Raw genomic sequence first — 22,394 nt, 5'->3', positions numbered from 1 at the left:
AAGACAGATAGTCCCTGGACAAAGTTTTCTCCCATGCCGCATGCCTCATTGTAGCACAGTTGAGGCAAAATGCCCAAGCTTGCTGCTGTTTCTCAAGGTGGCTCTGCAGTGCAGGGAGATACCGGCATGCGGAGGCACAGCCACGCAAGCTCTGGTCCCTTGGTACATGTACCAGGATGCCAGAGCACACGCGTGGGTAGGGATGTCCTTTGAGAGCCTGCATAGTGAGAGCATCTCACTGTGTGAATGTCATGACAGTGTTCCCTTGTCATAGTGGTGTATGTATGGATCATTCGCTGGGTTAAATGATGGATTGAATGATGAATTTGATATTTTTTCCTCAGTGGCAGAACTCTTAAGAGTTTTAGGGCTGGAACTGTGGTCCTCAAGGTAAAGACTCACAGCAAGATAACACCAGAATGACAAGAATGTGCTCATGGCAACAAAGATGAATCACCTTCTGACCAGGGAGATGGGGGAGAAAAAAGTAGGGATGCCCGAAGGTAGCCTAGGAGTAAGTAGCATAGTAAAAATCGTACCCTGGGAGGGGACTTTACCTGCTAATGTCAGACCACCTTTGTATAATGAACTAACCACTAAGGGCCACATGCTTAGAAGAGCATCAGGTATAATCAATAGCTGACCAAAGAACGAGTATTGTGCAACAACTTCTTTGTTGTAACCTGTGTAAAAGCCTACAAGGTCTCTAAGGAGGTGTGCTGGCTTTGCCAGCTACCGCTGGCACCCATTTCTGTCCAGAACTGGCTTAAAGGTTAGAAGGTGGATCTCAGCTCTGTGTGCCCGCTGGCACGGACCCAAGCCCTGATTGAGGGACAACAGACTGGTAAAATGGGATTTGAAGAAACTCCTGCTCCAGGGGATAGTCTCGGCCTCCAGACTGCAGTATTTTGTGGTTTCTAGGACCTTGGAGTTTGTGTATTTAGCTTGGCATATTGCAGAACATCCCTGTGCAACTGGCTGAGCGCTGAATTGGAGCGGTCTGTAAGGATGATCTGAAATCTTAATAGAAGAAAGGTGAATCACGTCAGGTGTGCCCTGTGCCAGGTTTACTGAGGTTTACACTTGCTCCTGGGGAAGTGGGCAGTGGTACTTGCTCTGTCAATAAAAGCACGTCTTTGCCTTTTAGGAGGTGTGTGTGACGGAAGGAGTCCAGCCATCAACTTGAGTCAGGTGCAGAAGGTTATTGACTGGCCTGGTCAGCAGAAGACACAGTTTTCCACCTGCCTTCTCTTTCTTTGCCTTTGTTGATAGGCTTGCTTATAGGAAGGAAAAAGGGACTGTGAGGGTAAAACAAATGCAAGGCATTTGTTTGTTTCCATCTTCTACAGAAAATGGTGGTGACAGCGTGCTCCTAGTTCCAAGCCCCGAGCGTGGCAACTGGAGTAGCATTTTCTTTCAGCATATGGGGTGTCACGGAAAGAGGTCTTTCTTAGCTTTGTATTTCTCACTTGCACTTCGGTTCAAGTTTGTAAAAGTTTAGGTTCAGTACTCACCCTATGTAATCGGGGCAAAAGAGTGAGTTTAAGTGTTTTGGTTTTGGTTTTTTTTTTTCCTTCCAGGATTTTTTTTCTCCTTAAACGAGAAGATTTTCCCTCTTCAATTTCTTTAGAGTGGGAGCAGTACCTCCTGCTGACTTCCCACACCAGGGCTTGCTGCCAGCAGACAGGGAGGTCTGGCAGGTCGCAGTAAGCTCCGGGTTGCTTAGGCAATGAGGGGGCTTTTCAGACGTTTTCTTGATCTAGTGATATTGCTACAGGGTGCAGGCAGAGGCCGTCTTGTGTGACGGCACAGTCACGATACTTTTATGCTTTGTAAAGCCTAAACGGGCCCCTGTGAGCAGCCCAGCACCGATAGGCATCTCTTTGACAAGTGCTCGTTGGCTGTGCTGTTTGTTGTGCAGGATGGTGACTGCCAAGGTGTGGGTTCTGAAGAAGCATTTTGAGGGTTTCCCCAAACCCAGTGACTTCGACCTGAAAGAGATAGAGCTGCCAGACCTAAAGGATGGAGGTAAGTGGAGTGCTACCTGGTTTTATTTTTTCCGGAGGTTGTCTGGTTGCTGATCAATGGCTGTGCATCTGTAGAACTGTTTGTATGTTTCTCTGACTTGGATTTTCGAAAATGGGTTGGCATGGCTTGTGGCAAGCCATGCACCTTAGCACAGAAGGGTGATTGCTTGAGAACATGTATTCTGATGGGTTTGGTGGGCTTTAAGATGTGCTGCCTTCTGATAATACCCTTAGAAACAGTGGCTGAGCTCTTCTAACTCCAGCACGCAGCAGCTGCGGCATGCCTTTCACAGTCTCATGCTGCCTAATCACACGTGGTGCCTGATGGCAAAGGCATTTGAATGTGTTTGCAAATGAAGCTTATTGGAGAGAATTGCTGAAGTGATATGCCCTTGAAACCGACAGCCACAAGAAAACAGAATTAGTTTAATTTAGAGAGAGAGAAAACTGAACTGTGACGCAGAACAAATGAGATAACTGTAGTAAAACCCAAACATACTGTACTGGTGAAAGGTTTTAATCTACTTTATTTTGCAAAATCCTTTGGAGAAAGCTGGAGAAGATGGTAGCTTCTGGGAGTATGTTTTCACTGGAGTTTTTCATGCTGATAGGGAAGGTATTGAGGATAGTGCTGGCAGGGAACAGAGTGACTGGGTGGGAGGGAGCCTGCAGCTGTGAAGCCTTGGGGCTAAAGTAAGTGTGGGCTGGCCTTTCATTTTAAGAAGCAACAAGGCAAGACTTCTGTCTGCCTTCAACATCTATTTTTTTGCCAGTGCTTATCTGTTATATTTGACCTGTTGTAACAGCAAGAGTGAATAAAAGGAGAAAAAAATGCACAGGTTTTATTCCTGTGTTTCTTTATTTTGAAAAGGGTAGGAATATGATAACTTATTTTATGCAAGAGCTGTTGATAAAAGAATTTATTTTTGGCTTCACATGGACATCTGTACCATGCTGTCTTGAAACTCATCCCACCATTTGTCCTTTACAAAATTTACTCCAGTTTAGAAGGTGAGCCAAAGAAATTGCATTAAAGTACTAGTTATGTTTACAACTTAAAGGTTTGAAGGGTAGTTTCTTCTTACATATAGTTTCAAGTGTTTCCATAGCATGTGTACTTCCACAGCGTTCAGACACACTTAAAAATTTCATGCCTGTGGGTATTTAAGAACATGGAGTCATTTCTTCCTTCCCATTTTAATCCCTACAGTAAGAAGAGACATAACTTCATACTAGAGTAACGCTTTTAAAGGAGATGGCCTTTCTTGTTATGTTACATGGCCTTGACTGTTCTTCCTGCTCACTCTGAGAAATGGTAAAATATTTATATTTGAATATGTTTCTAGCTTGTAGCAGCTAGAACACTGCAGCACAGGCAATGAAAAGTATTATTAGGTGGAGATGAACAGCTAAAACTGCTGTGTGAATTAGAATTTAAATTAAAATTTGTTTAACAGTATCTTTCACAAGAACTAGTGGCATTAGAGACAGTAAGGTGAATTAGGCTACCTAGAAAAGACAGCCTAAGTTTTCTGTTTAAGGGAGCAAAGTGTAGTGTGTAGTAGTGTGTATATTTGACTTGTGCCAAGGTTTCTTACCACCTCTGCTGATTGAATCATGGGAAGGCATTTCATATCTGGGTCAAAAGTACATTAGTGTTTTGCTTAGGGGGTCTGACATCTTGAGCCTCCTACAGAGAGAGAAGGCAGATAAACAGGGTTGAAAAGAAGCTAAAGAGACATTACAGAAAGTGCCTTTTGTAACAGCACGGTGATAATCCAGACAAAGCTAATGAATGTAGTAGTCGTTTCTGATCCTTTTTCCCTAAAGGATGATGGGATATGGGGTTTTTGAGCTGTAAGGAATTCCTATGGCTTTTGTTGAAAGACTGACTTGTGGAAACTATGCTTTACTGCACTGCTAATGCCCAGAAATTTGCTTTGTCTTTTGCTGCAGAGTTTCTCCTTGAATCAGTGTTTCTCAGTGTTGATCCTTACATGAGGTATATATTTTTCTTCTTTTTTTAATTGCTGGCTAAGATACCTCATTTGATCTCCCACTTAAACCTCAAAGGAACAGGTACTGGGAGCATCCCCTGTTGCCAGAGTTCCAGGTGCCTTTGTCTGCTTTTTATAAAACGTGTGTAAATTACAAGACTCCCAATATAGAGCTGTGCCAGATTTAGCCAGACGTCAGGGCAATGATGCTGCAGCCCTAGACTTTTCTTGGACTCTGCTGTTGTTTGTTGTCATGTCTCTTCCACTGGAATGCAACAGGCTCAGATGACACTGCAGCCCTGTTGGCAGTAGCTCCTTCACTTATCTTAGCAACCTTGTACTTAAGGATACATATTCTAAGTAGGAAATTGCTGATATGCCCATGTTAATAGCTGGTAGTTCCAGCACTGGGAGACTGAGTAGTTTGAAGAAGTCTGGTGGACCCTAGTGTCAGAGATAGTTCTTTGGAGTCTCAGCCTTGTGGTAGTGGACCATGCTGGGAAGATTAATGCTATTGTGTCCGCAACACTCTAGCCCAGTATTCAGTCAAGATGGGATGCTCAAGTAACTGGCTATGGAAAACATCCAGTTATGTCATTACAATGACAAGCTCTTTGCGATCTGTTCAACATCACTGCTTATACTCTCTTTCTGGGTCAGACAGTAGCTATTGCTTCACAGCATATCTGGAACATCATTAAAGTTTCTTACAGTAAGCCATCTCTGCCTATGTTACAGACCTTTCAGTCGAAGGTACATGAAGGAAGGCGACATAATGATGGGCACCCAGGTTGCCAGGTAAGATCTTCAGTTCTTGTTATCCATACACATGGCAGATCTCGAAGGAATGTGCTGACATTCAAGACATCTGCAGCCTGCTTTACCTATTCTTGATGTGAGTCTACATACTTCTGCAACTGTATTCTTAGCTGTAATTGGTTGGAATGTGTTTTTCCTCTGAGAACCTCTTTTGCTTTCTTGGAGAGCATTTAGGCCTCTGATACAATCTATATGTTATTTCTGGCGATAATGTTTTCAAAGGAAATTTTTACCAGCAGAGGTATGAAGGACCGACCATTGGACTTGCCATAAGCATTAATGTCACATTTTAAAATCTGCTGTGCTAGTAATTGCATGCCTGAAACCATGCATGCTATCTACTCCAGCTGAGAATACCTCAGCATCACCTAAGATACAGCTCTAGCCAAAGGGTTATCTAACCTTAAATACATCCTTTCCCAAGCTTGTGGTAATTTAGCTACACAGATGTTTCCCTTTGTCAGCTTGTTCCTGCTGTGCTGCCTCTAAGTTGCTGCCCAGGAATGTCTGTGGCCTTTGACCCTTGTGTTTCTCTGCAGGAACACTGAGGGCTGGGATAAATTAACAACCAAGTCTGCCAAACAGAAGGCCAACAGTTTCCAATATTTCAAAGCTGTTTACCTACCCCTTCCCAATGTAGTTTTCCTGTTGGGCTAAGAAAGTTGACTTTTCATTTGGCATAGAGACACTGCAAGTATGAACTCTCTGTAGAACTGCTTTCTGTCTGGTTTTGTTACCCCAAGAGGTTCCATCTTCAGGATCTTCAACCTTTAAATGAGGTGCAGATTGTCTGAGAAGGGAACTACTTGTTACAACCTATCTGTGACTTCTTGCTTTTCCACCCTTTAATCCTGGTGTCCTCTTTCCTGCCTTCTAACTCACAGAAGCCTAGTCTGAATTCATACCAGACTGGTGCTAGCCAAAAAAAAGTTGGCATCCATGTGGGAACATTGGATTTGTTGTGGGCAGGGCTGAGTCTAGAATCATCTTGCCCTGGTGATGAGAGATTGTAGATATTTCAGGAAAGACATCAGAAGCCTACAGCACCAGCAGGTATGGGCTAAATGTCCTGATGTGAAATATTTATCTTCTCCTGCATCACAGGGCAACAGGAATAAAGGAGGGAAGAGCCAGTAATGATTTGTCTCTGATATTCTGCACCCCCCTCCCCCTTATTTTAAACAGGATTGTAGAAAGCAAGAATCCTGCTTTCACAGTGGGGGCCTTTGTCGTGGCTAGAAGTGGCTGGAGAACTCATTTCATCTCTGCTGGGAAAGACCTACAAGTCCTTCCTTCCAATTGGCCAGTATCATTCCCCAGATCTCTGGCTCTTGGGACGGTTGGCATGCCAGGGTGAGTTTTGAGATCCAAAGGCATCTATCCCCTGGATTTTGTTGTGCAGGATGTTTCTGCCTGTCTGTATGACCCTCTTCCCTCATCTTGTTCTACCAGTATTGTCTGCTCACTCTGGTAAAAAATGTGTGCTTCTGGATGCCCTTACCCTGTAGAGGGCCTGAAGTTTGGCCCATCCTCTAGATCAGAGGAGAGTTGTCTTGGAGATTATAGTGCGTCTCCCTGAGGAGTTGTAATGACGCAAGAAGAGGATTCAAGAGGGGCTGGAAAGAATCCAGTTCAATCTGAATTAACCTCGGTAGAAAGACGCAAACTTCACTGGCACCTGGACTAGTCTGCTTTCGCTGATTGGACTCTTCTGCTACCACCATATTTCCAGAATTGCCCCCAAAATGGCAAAAGACAGCTCTCATATCGTGCAGCAAAACAGGCCCTTTAAATTGCACTGCAGCAGAGCTGCTGTGCTTCAGAATCTGTATTCACTACTGCAGTCTCAGTCACCTTCTCACATTTCTTCTCTCTTTCTCAGTAGTTTGTATGGGAAATCAGGACTTGGTCAGTCCTGTTGACACAGAAGGCTTTCAAAATGATTGTAACATTGTGTGTGATGCAGAACTTTTCAGGTTTCATTTTGATATCAGACAAGATACGTGTTTTTCCAGAGAGCTGCTAGATGGATTCAGTTCACCCTTTCAGTTCGGACCCAGTGGGAAGCTCTGAGCTTGAATTTAGAAGTTAGAAGAAAAGTTTGTTGGGATTCTGGGCCAGTTGATCACGTTGCTTCAGGAAGCTTTCAGAGCCTGATGTCATTCAGTATTCATATGATCAGTGGAACGTACTTGAGCTAAACTTCAGTGGTTCCTACAGATCCCAATTCACCCAGTAGCCATAGCTCTGCACAGTAGTCCTCAGGAGCCATGTGCCCATCAGCTCAGCAAGGTTTTGCACCATTTTTTCTTTTTCTGCCAGCTTTGATTTGTGATGAGTATTGTTTCATTGCCTCGATCTGGTAGATACCAGCTGTCTACTGACCCCTGTCTAGCTTGGATGTACTCTCTCTTCCAGCGTGTAACTGAGTTGTCACCTTACAGAGTTATCTCTGTGTTTCTCCTTTCAGCTAGTGAGCACAAGGGGAGCTGTTTTCACCTAAGGTGGACTTCTGCCACAGCGTCCTGTTTCCCAGTAGTGTATCTGTTTTTTTGGGGGATGGCTGTAAAAAAAGCCAAATTAGGAAGTTTGGGTTAATTTTTGTATTTCATAAAGAATGAGGAAAACTGAATCTTGTTCTGGTTGTGACAATATTTTGGTTCAATGTGGTCAAGTGGCCAGCAACAAAAGGAAGGCTAAGGAGAATCTCCATGCTTTATTGGATGCGGAGGGAAACATAGTGACAAAGGATGAGGGAAAGGCTGAGGTACTTAATGCCGCCTTTGTCTCAGTCTTAATAGACAGACCAGTTGTCCTCCAGGTACCCAGCCCCGTGAGCTGGAAGGCAGAGATGGGGAACAGAATGAAGACCCCATAATCCAAGGGGAAGTCGTTAGAGACCTGCTACACAAGTCCATGGGGCCGGATGGGATCCACCCAAGGGTACTGCGGGAGCTGGCGGAGGTGCTCACCAAGCCACTTTCCATCATCTATCAGCTGTTCTGGCTAACCGGGGAGGTCCCAGTTGACTGGAGGTTAGCAAATGTGGCACCTATCTACAAGAAGGGCCGGAATGAGGATCCGGGGAACTACAGGCCTGTCAATCTGACCTCGGTGCTGGGGAAGCTTATGGAACAGCTCATCCTGAGTGCCATCACTTGACACATACAGGACAACCAGGGGATCAGGCCCAGTCAGCATAGGTTTATAAAAGGCGGGTCCTGTTTGACTAACCTGATCTCCTTCTATGACAAGGCGAGCTGCTTAGTGGATGAGGGAAAGGCTGTGCGTGTTCTCTACCTGGACTTTAGTAAAGCCTTTGACACCATTTCCCCCAGCATTCTCCTGGAGAAACTGGCTGCTCATGGCTTGGATGGGCATAGGCTTCGCTGGGTAAAAAAACTGGCTGGATGGCTGGGCCCAAAGAGTTGTGGTGAATAAAGTTAAATCCAGTTGGCAGCCAGTGGCAAGTGGTGTTCCCCAGGGCTCAGTATTGGGGCCAGTCCTGTTTCATATCTTTATCAATGATCTGGATGAGGGGATCGAGTGCACCCTCAGTAAGTTTGCAGATGACACCAAGCTGGGTGGAAGTGTTGATCTGCTGGAGGGTCGAAGGCCCTACAGAGGGACCTGGACAGGCTGGATTGTTGGGCCGAGGCAAACTGCATGAGATTCAACAAGGCCAAGTGCCAGGTCCTGCATTTGGGTCACAACAACCCCATGCAACGCTACAGGCTTGAGGGAGGAGTGGCTGGAGAGCTGCCTGGTGGAAAAGGACCTGAGGGCGTTGGTTGACAGTGGGCTGAATGTAAGCCAGCAGTGTGCCCACGTGGCCAAGAAGGCCAATAGCATCCTGGCTTGTATCTGGAATAGCTTGGCCAGCAGGACCAGGGAAGTGATTGTCCCCCTGTACTCGGCACTGGTGAGGCTGCACCTCGAGTACTGTGTTCAGTTTTGGGCCCCTCACTTCAAGAACAACACTGAGGTGCTGGAGCGTGTCCAAAGAAGGGCAACGAAGCTGGTGAAGGGTCTAGAGCACAAGTCTTATGAGGAGCGGCTGAGGGAGCTGGGGTTGTTTAGTCTGGAGGGCTAGGGGAGACCTTATTGCTGCCTACAACTACCTGAAAGGAGGTTGTAGCGAGGTGGGGGTTGGTCTCTTCTCCCAAGTAACAAGTGATAGGACGAGAGGAGACGGCCTCAAGTTGCACCAGGGGAGGTTTAGATTGGATATTAGGAAAAATTTTTTCACCAAAAGTGTTGTCAAGTTGAACAGGCTTCCCAGGGAAGTGGTTGAGTCCCCTCCATGCCTGGAGGTATTTAAAAGACGGGTAGATGTGGTGCTTAGGGACATGGTTTAGTGGTGGACTTGGCGGTGCTAGGTTAACAGTTGGACATGATGATCTTACAGGTCTTTTCCAGCCTAGACAATTCTATGGTTCAAGTCACATCTCTGTGTCTGGCATCTTTTATTCCTCACTGAACATTCTTTCTTTTTCTTCACAGCCTCGCTGCGTATTTTGGTCTGCTGGAGGTCTGCAAGATAAAGCCAGGAGAGACGGTGCTGGTTAATGCTGCAGCTGGTGCTGTGGGCTCTGTGGTGGGGCAGCTTGCGAAAATTGGGGTGAGTGACTTGAACTACTCATACTTGCTTCTTAGAAGGCTCACCTGGGAGACAGGAGAACAAGGCCATAAATGATCAGAAGGTGGGGCATCCCTGAAGGCATGCCTACAGTAAGGCCTTGAGATGGGACAAACTCCTGAAGATGGGGCAAGGCTAGCTGAATGTCTCCTAGAGCTCAGGAACTTGTATGGCGATGACAGCCTGGCTTTAAGGGTGAGCCCTCCACCCAGCACTCTCTGAGTGTTAGCCTGTGTTGTGAGGGGATGTTTAATGTTTAGAAATGTTTTTCTCCTTTTCTTGCAGGGTTGCAAAGTGGTTGGCTCTGCTGGCTCACATGAGAAGGTTGCCTATCTGAAAAAAATAGGCTTTGATGAAGCCTTTAATTACAAGACTGTTACATCTTTGGATGAAGCACTGCGTAAAGCCTCTCCTTGTGGCTATGACTGTTTCTTTGACAATGTGAGTTCAGAAAGAGGGCCTTACCCTGAGCAGACTGTCATTTTCCTTAAACTATAGCAGGAACTCAATATTGTATACATCTAATTGAAGACTACACCAGGAACTCAATATTGAGTTCCATCTAACTGAGAAATGGTTTCCGTAAGAGCTTACTGCTTTCCTGTTCCCTTCCCACACTTACTTCTGTGCCTGACTTGGGCAGTAACAGAAAGAACAAAGTTCAAAAGGCGAAGCTGGGTTGTTGGTGGTGTTTGTGAATGGAGAGAGAGAAGCTTTCATTCTTTGGAAAGTATGGCACGTTTTGGGGAGGTCAGAGTCACAGTGAACATTTAACTGATGCTGAACAGAGAGAGCTCCAGTCCATTCCTGGCCCCACCTTCGACCACAGGCAGTTCTCTGCTGTTGCTGGAAGGGGAGTGAGCATGGACAGCCCCATGTTACATGGTCCAGGTGTCTACACCAGTAGCTGTAAACAACACAGTTGCAAGGACCACTTGTAAAATTGCTGGAGTGGCCCATAGAGGGTTTCTGACCTCTCCCAAGTACAGCCGGAATTAATGGGGGCTATGGACTGTTCTCGTTAGGCTGTTTGAATGTGACCATCTTATTTTGGAGACTAAGAGAGTTTAACAGTATGGATGCAGTCAAACCATGTCAGTTCACCTTCAAGCCAGAGAACAAGCCCTGGCTTTTTTAATTTCCTAGTGTAGCTAATATATGCACTATACCTGATTGATAATGTAATAATTGGCACAGGGGTATTAGCTGACATACTGGCCTAAAACTCCCTGGCTAGTCACCTGGTTTAAAGGGGAGCCATCATCGCCCCTTTAGCATGTCTTTCTCTCAGCAGTCTGTCCGCTGATCCAGGGGTGACGGCGCTGTTGTTCTGTGTGGATTGCAATGCACCTGCCTTGCCCTGGCAATCAGCGTGAATGCATGGTGCCAGGGCAAAGCGCTTGCCCCTGTGGCAGAAGCTCCTGGCTGCCTTGCCTCACCCTTACAAATTTCATGATGTCCTGTGCTGCTAAGGTCCTAAACAGGTTTTATGGTCACGTGTGTTCCCTTCCCTCTCACTTTCAACTTTTGTTGAAAGCAGTAAATTTTATCACTGCTTTTCTCCATTAAAAGCTGAGTACAGCATATCCCCATCTGGGAGAAGAGAATCATTTAAGTAAAAGCTTGTCATTACCATAATGTGAAGAGGTAAAAGTGCAGACTGGTGTGGGGGAAAAGCAGAGGTGGTGCTTCCTGGTGCCCCTAGACATGCCTGTAGGAGGAGGGATCTAATGGCAAGTCCCACCCAATGCTTCCAAACCAAGCTTTGTGAAGCAGGTTCAGAATTAAAACCAATTCCCTGCAGTCATAACTAATTTTTAGAAGAGTGACATCGAGTCCTAATAGATGTTGGGATTTCTGCAGCCACTGAGTCTTTGGAGTAGTGGAACTTACCTCTCCACCCCTTGATGGAACCTGTTGGTGCAACAATGCAAGGTTGGCAGGTTTTGGCAGTCAATGCCAAACACTGGATTGTCTCTAATGCTGCACATGCTCTGGTTCTTGTAGGTGGGTGGAGAATTTGCCAGTATTGCTATCAACCACATGAAGAAATATGGAAGGATTGCAGTCTGTGGAGCCATCTCTCAGTACAATGACTCCATGCCTCAGCAAGGTGTGGGCCTGCTTTCTTCTGTCTAAGTTTATTTCCTGTTTGGTGATGACAGAGAGAAAGACATAACAGGAATCTCTTGAGATTTTATTGGTTGTTTCCGTATGCCATTTGAGTGTGCGTATGTGTGTGCATTTGGGTACCTAACCGCTGCTCTGGGACAATGGGAGTGTTTCCACACTCCTTGTGTGTACACACACTCATACCCCTCTGTGCACACTCGTATCAGATGGAGAAGATCAGCTGATTAGAAATGGAAGGAGAGACTAAACTACTGAAAACAGGATTCCCCAGGTCTCTAAGCAGATACAGATCAGCAGAAGGCAGGTGTGGTGGCATGATGCCATTTGCACAGAACATACTTTTAGATAAGACAATGGATTCCCCTCAGGATTTTAGATGAGGCAGCTTAGGGTTTTTTTCCATAAGATTTCAACTGCTGGTGGAACTGCTGGGAGATGTGGCTGAGATGAATATTCCCTTTCAATAGCATTACGTTTTCCAAATCTGCCTTCTAGAAGAAACGGGAGGTCTGAATTCTCTTTGACAACTGACTGGCTTTGGACTCCAAGATCACTCTAAAAATGGGACAGGCTTTTGAGAGTGGTTTAACCCCAGCCAGCAACTAAGTACCACACCCCCCTGCTGGGATGAGGGGAGAATCGGGGAAAAAAACAAAGTCAAACCCGTGGGTTGAGATAAAGACAGTTTAATAGAACAGGAAAGGAAGAGAAAATAATAATAACAATGATAAAAGAATATACAAAACAAGTGATGCACAATGCAATTGCTCACCACCTGCTGACCAATGCCCAGCCTGTCCCCTAGCAGCTATCGCTGTCGCCCCAGCCAACTCCCCGCAGTTTATATACCTGTTTCTTAATGTATGTCAATTTTTTGAGATTTAGGAAGAGCATGATAGCTTGGCAGGCTATCAAACAAACTGTCAAAACAATATTTCCAGGATTCAGCCGAAACACCTCAGCTGAAGCTAAGGCTGCTTTACTTCTGAATGAAACTGTTTTCAGAAGCGTTGGGTGTTTAGATCCACAGCTTTATGGATCAGGCCTTTGTTTCCCTGGGTGGCTGTCTGTCCATGAATCCTTGGTCTTTTGTCCTGGGAATTCTGTTTGGAAAAAATAGCAGTTGCTTCTGGCTGGAACAAAGTGATTCAGTGGTCTTTGTCAGCTAAAAGCTCTCTTTAGGCACTGGGTCTCATTTTAAATGAAACTGATATTGCAAGTGGTTTGCTGGTTCCTTTTTCTTGCAGGGCCTTATATGCAGGTCCCAATGATCTTCAAAGAGCTTCAAATGGAAGGGTTTATTGTGACCCGCTGGAATAACCGCTGGGACGATGGTCTGAATGCGCTGCTATCATGGGTGGTGGAGGTAAGGAAGGAAGGGGTAGTTTTTCTGTAAGGTGTACTCACACGATAGCTTCCCTCTTTGCAAGGGTTCTCATCATAGCTGTTGAGGTGAGGTCCCAGCGTGATAGTTTTCTTCCACCTGACTTGATCTTTGAGCCTTTTGGGGATACTCAAGCCATAGTGAACATGCCAGATGCCTTCTTTGTTGAGACCTGCGATATTAGCTTGTTGACAGGTATATTCCAGAATACATGTAGGCTTTGGGAAAGGATGCTTCCAGAGTAATTCAAAACACTTCTCTGGTAATGAAGAGTTTCATTTTTAGAGTGATTCTTTTATTTCTCATTCAGAAGTCTCCTTTCATTTGTAGTATGAGCAAGGATTTCTATTGTAGTGTTGTGCTGAAATTACTGGCAAGAATGGATGTTTTTATGGAACTGGGAGCTGGGCTTTAAAGGGACTTAATAGGGAATTTCTTAAATTTCATTTTTCTAAATGGAGGCTGAATTTAACACTTGGTTCATGGCTGTGAAAAGCTTGTGAGTGCGAGCCCAGAAGACGAAGAGGCTCTAGCTTTTACAAACAGGATTTGGGATTGCTCAGCTTTTAATCACTTGGATCTGCAATTCCATACCTCCTTATGGGTAGAGACAGGCCTGGCTTTGGAGAAGTAATCCCCTACCTGTCCATTGTTTGGGGACCAAGTAGCCCTAAATCTGTTCTGGTGTGGTTTTTTTATAGCAGTGACTTTTGCTTCGTGTTATGACTTCAAGCAGGTCTTGCAACAAAAGCAGATCCTCACAACAGCCTACCTAGTTTTGCAGAGTTACCCTGGTGCATGCCACCTTGCATGTTTCAGATGAAACATACAAGCTGGAGAAAATGGCATTGCAATTTAGTCTCTGGAAGATCATAGAATCATTTAGGTTGGAAAAGACCCTTAAGATCATCAGGTCCAACCATTAACCTAGCACTGCCAAGTCCACCAGTAAACCATGTCCCTAAGCACCACATCTGCACCTCTTTTAAATACATCCAGGGGTGGGGACTCAATCACTTCCCTGGGCAGCTTGTTCCAATGCTTGACCACCCTTTTGGTGAAGAAGTTTTTCCTAATATCCAACCTAAACCTCCCCTGGTGCAACTTGAGGCCATTTCGTCTTGTCCTATCATGTGTCACTTGGAGAAGAGACCAATCCCCACCTCACTACAGCCTCCTTTCAGGTAGCTGTAGAGAGCAATAAGGTCTCCCCTCAGCCTCTTCTTCTCCAGGCTAAACAACCCCAGCTCCCTCAGCCGCTCCTCATAAGACTTGTGCTCTAGACCCTTCACCAGCTTTGTTGCCCTTCTCTGGACACGCTCCAGCACCTCGATGTCCTTCTTGGAGTGAGGGGCCCAAAACTGAACACAGTACTCGAGGTGCAGCCTCACCAGTGCCGTGTACAGGGGGATGATGGTAAAAACTAGGCAGCTGGTGAATGAAAACTCAGCAATTTCCTTTCTTCCTTTTGACAGGGAAAAATGAAGTACCATGAAGAAGTTACTGAAGGATTTGAGAACATGCCAATGGCTTTCATTGGAATGTTAAAGGGAGAAAATATTGGAAAAGCTATTGTAAAAGTCTGAAATTCCTGGGAAACTGGTGCAGGAGAATGTGATTCTGTTAAGTGCTTTTAAGTCACTGATCAAAAAGTATGTTTCAGTCATTCTGCCGGATGTTTGCTGATGATACCTTCTGTTAATAATTGGGCTAGTAAGTGTAAGTATATGCCAATAGCTTTGCTGCTGAAGAAATTGAGAGTTGCTTCCCAAAGCTACACACACACAAAAAAAAAGCCTTAAAACTGCTGAACCTCATCAGAACTGTAACAGATTTAATAGTAGTTTGAACCTTTCTATGAGTTGGCCTGTAGAAAGGAAAAGCAATTCCAAAAGCTTTACCAGCTGATGGCACATCTGATGACTAATGTTTACCTATTGATTTGGCCTAGAACTCAGCCAGAGGGATTTTTTTTTAACCGATATCAAGGAGGAGAGAACAGGCTAACAACACCTGGGGGCTTCCTCCCACAGATATGCTTTTTTTACTGTCATCAGGAAATGTAGATATCTGAGTTATTCTGAGATTATGGAAATAAAAAATAAATCTTGTAATGGATACTTCGCTTGTGTTATAGTTCTGTTTGTGGAATGCCCTCCTCTTTACTTCCTTGTGGTTAACACAGAGAGGCTAAAATATTGCGAGCACTTATTTATCCCAGCAGATCTCACAGTATGGGTGGCATGGATAGGTCACTTATTTCCTTCAGTAATTTGGCCATTGGCGTCCAAGCTTAGAGTTGACCTTGCCATGGTGTTCACCCTGGCTCTCCTGGAAGATGAGATCAATATGCTGGCCCTAGCTGTGTTAAATTGGTGTCCAGGACCCACATGGTGCTGAGCGAAGGAGACACACAGATTAGGAACAATAAAAGTCTTAGGTGTATTGAAAAAGCCAGAACAAGAACCTGTTACTGGCTACAGGATACGAACAGGTATTGAAGGTCATGGTGATCCATCTTCAACCACTGTGGAGGATTTCTTGGTTAATTTTTAGGTCTCATTCATTGTTGATCTGTGAAGAGGGATCCTAAGTGGCCTTAATGTCTTTGCAGTGCCAGGGTTAGATGCTCTGTCAACAAGAAGACATGACTTACTGAAGATCTAGATCAACTGATACTTGCTGAGTGAACAAAACACGTGTCCTGAAATACAGGTTGACTGGCCACTGGGGAAGTAATGCATCTTGGCACAACTAAGAGAGAGGTTCTCTTTGCTTTATGGGGCTTTCTGAGGAGAAAGAATTGCCAGTTTGCGTTATCTCCAGTGCTGTGGTTTTCAACTGACCTCTGAGAAAAATCTGTGGAGTAATACCACTGCACAGCCTCAGAAAAGAGTTTGTTGTCAGTAGGCTTCAGATCCACTGTGTAGAGATCTGCTGTTGTCTGTTGGTTTTTTATTGAGAAATTCTCAGAGGGCTTGCAAGTCCTGAAATACTGAATTGTTTTAAGTCCAGTGAATTCACGATCTCTTGTTTCAAGTTAAGTTGTGATTTGGGAATGAACTACAAATAGCCACATAGAGTTCCTGTCCCTTGGTCAGAGTTGCAGAAAGATTTGTCAGTCAGAAAAGTTCTGGCTCAGTCTGCTTTCTCATAAAATACTGACCTGTGTGTTGCCCTCGCTATCTGTGTATACATTTCCTGCTTCATGAATTGCAGCTGGTTTTGCAAGGCTGTTTTAAAGTTTTTTTGTAAAAGCAAAACCCTCCTGAACCTGCCCAACCTCTGAACTTCACTGGGGAACATAGCTAGTTCCTCCTGAAAATGCAAGTTTTCTGTTACGCACTGGGAACACTACCAGCACGTGAATAATGGCAATAATGTCCCTCATTGTCCGGCACCATCTGCAAGTCTTGCAGTTGTTTCTCACTGTGAGCTCCTTGAAGTTCTAAGTGTTATGGAGAGATATCTCAAATTTTCCACAAGGTGTTGATGAAAATAAAAAGGGAGTATTAAAAACACAGGAATTTTTTTTCTTGGCAGTCATGGGAGAGTGTCAGTGGCACAAGGTAGGCTGAAGGTCACAAAAACTCTCTATTTCTCCCCTCTAGTGAAGCAAACTAACCCTATGAGCACAGTCAGCATAACAACATTGAACAAGGTGCCAATGCCCAGCAGAGAGCAGAGGCGCAGCTGTGTGCTGCTGTACAGGCCCCTTCTGCCCCCACCTGACTCCCTGTGCTTTCAGGCAGAGCATTGGTAACACCGCGGTGGTCCAGCTTGTCCTCCGGCTGGTTGCAGAAGACCTAGGAGCAGCAAACGCTGGCTGCCATCACCCTTCTCTAACATTATCACTCTGCAGCTGAGCATAAGGGCTTTCTGGGAAAGGGCGAGCTCTCGGGGGTCCTACTGACTGTCAGAAGGTGGGCGAGGGACTGCCTGGGCTAGGTCCCCCTTGGCACTGCAGCAGTCCCCCATTGCATGCATCTGCAAAGGTAAAAAGGGTGTCAGCTCTGCCCAGGGTGCAGCGCTCGCTCCACAATGGCCCTGCAGCTGGGGCTGTGTTGGTAGTCAGCTCCTGTCATTTTGTGCTGCTTTCCCCAGTCCATGTGGCCATGTCTGTGCCACTACCTAAGTTACAGTTAGCAAGTAGGCTTGAAAGGGGGATTTCTGAGGCCATTTAGGATCCCAGTTCATTGAGGATATGATACATGAGAGCAAGAGGAAGAGTTTATTTGATAATCTTAAATGTAAACAGCTGCAGGCTTCATCATCTGTTGGCTAAATAGCTTTTCTTTTATACATATTATTTCTAAGGTAGTGGTTTAACTGCTTAACACCTTGTGCTTCACCTGTGCAAACTGAAATAGTTTCTAGATTAGAATTGTTCCAGTCTAATAAATATTGCAACTTTTGTGTCCTGTCCCTAAGCAAATTCAAGCTGGGGCTGGTGGCAATAACCTGCCTGAGCTCAGGACACAGTGGGGAGCAGCCTTGAGGGGTTCACCGTGGCCTGCCACACCAAGGGTGGCCTCAGGAAGCCCTGGGAATTGCTGCAAAGAGCTGTGGGTTGCGGAAACCGAGGAGCTATTCCTGGAGTGCATTGCTGCCTGCTGAGCTTCTCTCGTGGTCCTCTGGGGTCCTCATCTTTCACATCCCCACCCAGCTAGACAGCATCAGTTCCAAACAGGTCCCTCACAGTTTAGCTTGCTGCTGGCGATTACCTACAGCGTGGGGAGATGCCTCCTGTCCCTGTCCTCAGCCCCCCATTGCTACCTGAACATGGGTTCTGCTTCCTAGTAAGCTGAAAGCCTTTGGGGCCATCCTGCTAAGTGGTGCTAAAACTGACCACCACGTTCCCCCTACCACAGGCTTCACAGTTCCAAGGACTGTTCACGGTGCCAGCCCTTGCTCCTCCCCCAGGCTCCCCTCTCAGAGGAACTACAAACAGAGGCAAAGAAAAGTGAAAACACAGACTTGATTGCTTCCCTGAGGAGGTGTCATGGACTGACTCCAGTGGAGGGCGGATGATCCAAGCATGGTCTAAACCTTTTCCTCTGCAGCTGGACCCAACACTTGGCTTCTCCACCTCCATAGAGTCTGTTCACACCTTGGCCACATCCACCCCACCCCAGATGCTCCAGTTCCTGGGGGCCAGGCAGATGGTGCCACCTGGGTGGTAGGAACCCACCCCCATGCATTCTCCTCTAGCACATCAGCTAGAGATACTACCATCACCCCAGTGCTACAAGAGAGGGAAAAGCACAAGGCATCCCCAGAGCCAGTGGGCATATAAATATATGTATAGACAGTCACTGCCACCTTGTGGAGATTTGCATCTGTCACAAATTTGTCTTCACCAGCTGCAGGTATAGACAAGGCTTCATGCAGCTCCCATGCGTTCTTCAACCTGATCTAGTTGAAGATGTCCCTGCCAATTGCAGGGGGGTTGGACTAGATGAACTTTAAAGGTCCCTTCCATCCCAAAGCATTCTATGATTCACCTTCTCTATATACCAACCTGCACCATCTCAGCTTTCCCTCTCCAGAGGAGGAAAAATTGCATTTCATGTGGATGTGCTTTCCCAACATCTCCACAAGACTTTTTTCAAGTTACTCAAACTCATCTAGTTGATCCTTACCAAATCTGGAGGCATCTGGCTGGGTATGCTTCTCACCGCCAATGAAAATAAGGATGCCACAATATGGTCCAACCTCTGCCCAGCCAAACTGAGTACAGCGCCCACTGCCTCCCCAGAACTCCTTATCAGATTCTTCCTGCTATGGTTTTGTGCTTGGTCTTCTGACTGAGGAAGACCTACAGATAAAGGTTTCAGCAGCTGGTGTACAGTTATTGCTTCAGCAGAAGAGCAGAGACTCCATGCCACGGCCAGGACCCTGCTAAGCCTGGTGCCCCCTCAGTCCTGCGCTGCCCATTGTCAGCAATGGTAAGAGGGGCTCGGTGGGTAGCCGGCAGCCAGCCAAGGCCAGCCCTCCAGTCAGTCTCTCCCTCCCCTCACCAAGGGTCAGGGACCAGCACTACAAGAGTTCGTCTGGCAAGGATTTCACCAGCAAATCCCTCAAGCCAGCTCCTTGGGTGGCTGAAAGCTGCATGTCATAGACCACAGCACAGAGGAGGTACTATGCCACAGTGTGTTGGCATTGGTGAAACAATAGAAGTTGGGTTTTGTCCTTGCTAGATGCAGCTAGTTTTGATGAATGAACAGTAAGAATTTAAATATTAGAATAATTACAAATACTCTTACTGGAATTATTCAGGGGGGGAATCCAAGTCTAACTTCATTCAGGTCAAAGAAAGAATGACAAGCAGATGGTTAACTGGAGTTGAAGTTAGGCTGCCTGCTGCAAGAAAAGATGTGGAAGACATGTGCAGGTGGTGAAAAGAATCCTTCCCTAAGTGCACAATGCAGTTTCAGAGCACACAGATGGAGTTAAGGAGCATCACTTTCACTGCAATCTAACCATGCACAGTTCCCTTATCCACTCATGTGAACCCTTGTCTTCCCTTTCATGATAGTTAGTCCTCTCATTAAGCCTAATTATTCCAGCCATGTGTTCCAATTGCTATGCTCGAGGAAGTACTTCTCTTCCTGCTGGCCAGCCCACTATAAGGAAGCAAGCTATGTAACAGGCCTGCAGACAAAACCATCTTGCTCTACTGGTTTGGCAGCAAGGCACAGATCCCAGCCACTTCATAGCCAAATGAAACAGACTGCAGTCATTACCTGAGGGGAGGACAACCTCTTCCTGAAGCCCTCGCTCCCAGAAGAAACCTTTACATGCTGTTTCTTCTCTGCCATGTGCATCAAGTTTCTTCCAAACATTCAAGTCAGTTGACCATCTACAACTTCCCTCCTAAAGGCATCTTCTCCGATCACTGGATCAAGGTAGTCAGTTCTGTTCACGCAAACAGCAGATCACAGATTTCAATGAAAGAGTGACTGCTGCACTACTGTCTGGTGTATCATAATACCGGTCTCACTCATTCGCACAAAAAACAAGCAAGCAAAAAAATGCACCCACTGAGCCCTCCAGGGTATTACTTAATTCCCACATGGCAGAGCATACAGCCTGAATTTTCAGCAAGGCTATTTGTACCCATTTCATTTTGGGCAAAAGGTTTATGTGCTCTATCTGGGCTTTGTTAAAGGCTGAAGCCCCCTGTTCTTGCCTGTTGGAAGACTTAGTCCAGTCCCCATCCTGAACTGGGGTACCCTCCTCCCAGCAGGGGCACTGCTGCTACAGGAACTGAGACTCTTTACATCTGAGCTAGGTATAACCACTAGGCTTTGCTTTCCGTCACCTGTAATGACAAGGACCAACTTCAAATACTCAATTCCGGCATAACTATGCATTTGAATATGCTTGCTGGTTCCTTTAAAGGCAACACGTACCTAACACACAGATCCTTGCTACATATTTCTCAAAGAGCCAAGCCTTAAAGAACACCTCCTTTCAAATAAGGCTGTGCAAGTTTTTTCCCATCACTCCATGCCCACACGCCAGTTCCCAGAACGGGAAGATGCTGCAGCGCAGGAAGCTGAAGACTCACTGCACCGCTAAGAACTGCTTTGCACCCCTGGTTTCAGCACAAGAGTTATTCCAGCCTTTGATCTTTCCCAATCCTATCTTGAATTTCCAGTGACTTTTGTCACCTGAATCTTTCAGGGCTATTGCAGAGTGCCATCTTATTAAGGGAGTAAGCAAAGCATTAAGTCAAACTCAACAGAAAAGCAGCATTTCCCATTAACTGCACCTTTCCCCTGCTGCAGTAGGTAATGACCTGGTCTGGCCTCACCTCAGCAGGAATACTCTGTTGCAGCAGACCCTGGTAGCTTCCATATTTCTTAAAAGCGAAGCGGGATTTTAGGGGCTCCTACTGGACTTCACCTGGACTTTTCACCAGGGATTTTCAAAACCTTTCTTGCTCCCAGATACTGCCCAGAGGGAATAAGGAGGTGACCCAGGAACTGCTTTTAAAAGCAGCACTTGTTTGCAGATGGGTGTGATGTTAATGGCACATTCCTGACCCAGGTTCATTTTATTCTCTCCCCACAAGTCAGTCCATGGCACCACTCGGGGTAGTGGTTTCCCACTTACCTGTGTGAACAGTCTTTTAAACACGCAGCTGCACTCTTCTTAGTCAAAGAGCCAGAGCTGCACAGAACACATTTTGCATGTCCTTCTCATTGCATAATTACAACCCAGAGCTTACATCCGAGAAGATCCTTGATGGCTCATCCTCAGCTAAAGGGCGTGGTCACTTCTTGGACTAGAAAAATCTTGGTTCACATAGGGACATACGCAGGAAGCTGTTGAAGGCTCCCAGCCCTCAAGAGCCAGGAAATTCATGCATGCTTATGAAATGAGTGTAAGGCTGAGTCACACATGAGCTCCCTACCACAAAGCCAAGAGGCTTACTCATTCCATGTTGTCTGCATACGGAGCAGGAAGCCTTGCTTTTTCATCAGTGGTACTCAATGAGCAGCACAGCTCACCCAGCCCTCACCACAGCATTAGGTATAGCTGCTAGCTACAGCCCTGCTTCCTTATTTACTGAATTCTTATCCAGGACAACACCCAAGCCAGCAAGAAAGCCATTTTCATGTGGTGGAAAAACACAGTTCTCCTTGGTATCTCTTGGAGGAGTAGCTGAATGGTATACACAGGCTGGCAGGACAGCATTAATCTAGACAGCCCGATGCAGGTTTGGAAGACTGCAGAGTCCAGTTTACTGTCCAGCATGATCTAAGAATGCAAGAGTGCAGTCAAATGAAGATGACAAGAATACATAAATCTAAATTATCTTGGGCTTAAGACACAACAAGTTTTACCTCTTCAGTCATTTGTCCCAGATTACTGCCTAGGAACAAAGCAGCCCAACTCAGAGACTAAACAGACTTTCCTACTAATAGAACTAGAAGGTACACGAACAGCAAGGCAAAAAGTGAAAAGGCAGCAGCTCCAAGTCCTACCTTACACTTCCATGGTAGGATTGGTATTATGTTCTGATGTTTAATACACAGCCAAGTCTTAGCTTTGAAGTCTAAAAGGAAACTTGACAAATTTTAAAGCAATCTTTAGCTAAAAAGAGGTAACAAAAGAACCTATCCCACCCAGTGACCACCCTTTCTACAACTCCTAAACTCCCCTTTCTGTATCTGCAAGCCAGACTGCCACTCTTCAGATTATAGCCTGGTGACTACCACCTGAGTAAGGTGGCAGCAGACTTCTCCTAAAGCAACTGTCATTGCTATCCCATGCAACACAGTTGTCCACCCTCAGCAACAACCCAGTAACAGATCTGGTTGCATTTGATGAGAGTCCTTGTATCCAGACAGTACTTTAACACAGCAAAAACTGACACCTTGATG

General features: G+C 45.7%; 1 protein-coding gene across 1 annotated transcript; it reads left to right on the top strand.

The window, feature by feature from the left end:
* Positions 1-1,922: 1,922 nt before the first annotated feature.
* On the top strand, positions 1,923-22,340 carry PTGR1 (prostaglandin reductase 1; the record flags this gene model as incomplete). Its single annotated transcript, XM_082337450.1, has 9 exons — positions 1,923-2,028; positions 3,984-4,029; positions 4,763-4,822; positions 6,029-6,196; positions 9,347-9,464; positions 9,768-9,923; positions 11,490-11,595; positions 12,863-12,981; positions 14,475-22,340. 9 exons carry the CDS (start codon positions 1,923-1,925, stop codon positions 14,583-14,585), a joined length of 990 nt encoding a protein of 329 aa, XP_082193576.1. The 3' UTR covers positions 14,586-22,340.
* Between the last annotated feature and the right edge of the window lie 54 nt (positions 22,341-22,394).

The sequence above is a fragment of the Platalea leucorodia genome (genome assembly GCF_965183815.1).
Source record: "Platalea leucorodia genome assembly, chromosome: Z".
Classification (NCBI taxonomy): domain Eukaryota; kingdom Metazoa; phylum Chordata; class Aves; order Pelecaniformes; family Threskiornithidae; genus Platalea; species Platalea leucorodia.
This window is presented reverse-complemented; position numbering and strand designations above follow the sequence as displayed.